The sequence below is a fragment of the Delphinus delphis genome, chromosome 18, assembly GCF_949987515.2.
Source record: "Delphinus delphis chromosome 18, mDelDel1.2, whole genome shotgun sequence".
NCBI classification, from domain to species: Eukaryota; Metazoa; Chordata; class Mammalia; order Artiodactyla; family Delphinidae; genus Delphinus; species Delphinus delphis.
The window spans coordinates 67,435,538-67,437,849 of record NC_082700.1 but is presented as its reverse complement, the minus strand read 5'-3'; the positions used below and the strand labels follow the sequence as shown (position 1 = coordinate 67,437,849).

Below are 2,312 nucleotides of genomic sequence, written 5' to 3'. Positions count from 1 at the left end.
AGGTACCTGCAGGCCACCATGTTGCGAGGAAGCCCCTGCCTCACGAGGAACCCTCGTGCAGGTGCTGTAGCTGACAGTCCAGTTGAGGCTTCGGCCCAAAGTCAGCGTCATTTGAGTAAAATCACCTCCGGGTGGTCCCAGCCCCTGCCACTGAGTAACCCTCAGCTGTCGATTCTTCCCAGCTGAGGCTCCCAACAGTGGGCAGCAGAGAAAAGCCAATCCCACTGTGTCCTGTTCAAAACCTGACCGTGAAAATAATAAAGTGTTTTAAGTTGCTAAATTCTGGGGGTAATTTGTTACATAGCAACAGTGAGTGGAACGGTATGTCACACGTCCACATAAATTTACTTCAAAAGAGGTAGGCTTGTATGTACCACATCTTCTTTACCCATTTACAAAACAGAAACAGACTTACAGGTATTGAAAACAAACTGATGGTTACCAAAGGGGAAACACTGAGGGAAGGGATAAATCAGGAGCTTGGGATGAACATACACACACTACTATATATAAGATATAACCAACAGGGCCTGCTGTAAAGCACAGGGAACTCCATCTGTGATAACCTATATGAGAAAAGAATCTAAAAAAGAATGAATATATGTATATGTATATGTAACTGAATCACGTTGCTGCACACCTGAAACTAACACAACATTGTAAATCAACTATAATCCAATAAAAGTTAAAAATAAAGATATATGCTTTTCACGGGCATGTGGCTTCAGCAAATTATTAAGTATTACTCGACAGAGGCGTTAACCCCACAGATACAATGTTACATTTTAATTTTTTGTCTCCCCAAGGACCCCTATGACATGGCTTCCTGCACGGCTGACCCAGACAGCCTCGTCCACCACGCCGACTCCTGCCTTCCTCGCCACCCACCCCGGGTGGCCAGCGTGATGCTCTCTTTGTTCTACACAGCCCTCTTGGTCTTCGGCACCCTGGGAAACATCCTTGCCCTTCGCCTTGCTTATCAAAAGGGCAAGAAGATCAACTCAACAAATGTCTACCTGGTCCACCTGGCAGTGTCCGACCTCCTGTTCACCCTGGCCCTGCCCGGAAAGATCGCCTACTACGTGCTGGACTTCAGCTGGCCTTTCGGTGAAGGGCTCTGCAGGCTGACGGCCTTCATATCCTACGTGAACACTTATTCAGGGATCTACCTGATGGCATGCGTGAGCGTGGACCGTTACGTGGCTGTGGTCCGCACCCACCAGTGTCTCTGGCTCCGCGGACCCCGGCAGGCCAGGCTCATCTGTGTGGCTGTGTGGGTCCTGTTGTCTCTGCAGACGGCGCCCCTGCTCCTGCTCTCCATGACCAAGCTCGTGGCCGGCAGGCTGACCTGCATGGAGTATGACAGCGTCCAGCCGGTGCTCACGCTGCCCGCCGTGGTCCTAGTGATCTCCGCTCTGAGCTTCTGCGGGCCGGTGGGCGTCATTCTCTTCTGCTACGTGAGGATCACCATGAAGCTGTGAGGACGGCCCGGGACAACCCTCTGACAAGCGGGAAGGGGCACCACTGCAGGGCCTGCCTGCTCACCCTGGTGGTGCTGGTGGCCGTGCTTGTGTGCTTCATCCCCTACCACTTCAATGTCATCCGGTTCATGGTGAGAAAGGTGCTCCACCAGCCAACCTGCCCCGAGCAGAGGGCTTTCAAACTGTGCCTTCAGCTCACGGTGTGCCTCATGAACTTGAACTGCAGCATCGACCCCATCATTTACTTCTTCGCATCTACGCGTTACAGGAAATGGCTCCTCAGCATTTGGAAGCTCAAAGCGTCACATCCTCCGACTCCCCCGCTCCGGGAAAAAGTTCCTCAGAAGCACAAAATATCAGCCAGACTGGAGGCTCCTTGCCCTTAGAGGAGAATGAGGTCTAATAGGTCGTGGGCTTTAAGACTGCATCTGGGGGTAGGGGGTCCAGGGTTGGGGGCTCAAAGCTTATACAATTTGGACGGGTGTGGGTTCTTTAAGAAAAAGAATACAAAACAATAGATGTAAAATTAGGTACAAGGTCTTGGATGGTAAGTGAGGAGCCCTGGAGCTTGCACTCATTAGCTTTACGGTGAACCGACCTCTGATGTATCCTAACAAACGCCACTGCGTCCTTGGCCTCTGAAGGGTGTGCGGTTTCTTCCAGGAAAAGAATATTTTCACAGCAAATGCAGTCACAACCAAAAGAATCATTGGCTGAGTACCAGATCCACAATTTAGACAAGGTTTCCAAATTGTGGTGGCAAGTTGTTGGAAAGAGTAAAAATACTCCCCCCCTCAAAAAAAAAAACCCAAAATTTCTAAAAGCTTGGCG

At 50.4% G+C, this 2,312-nt stretch overlaps 1 protein-coding gene across 1 annotated transcript; it reads left to right on the top strand.

Annotated features, from left to right (window-relative positions):
- The first annotated feature begins 818 nt into the window (after nt 1-818).
- On the top strand, nt 819-1,923 carry LOC132413482 (G-protein coupled receptor 183-like). Its single transcript, XM_059995475.1, has 2 exons — nt 819-1,298; nt 1,652-1,923. The coding sequence occupies exons 1-2, from the start codon at nt 819-821 to the stop codon at nt 1,865-1,867; spliced, it is 696 nt and encodes a 231-aa protein (XP_059851458.1). The 3' UTR covers nt 1,868-1,923.
- Nucleotides 1,924-2,312: the final 389 nt, after the last annotated feature.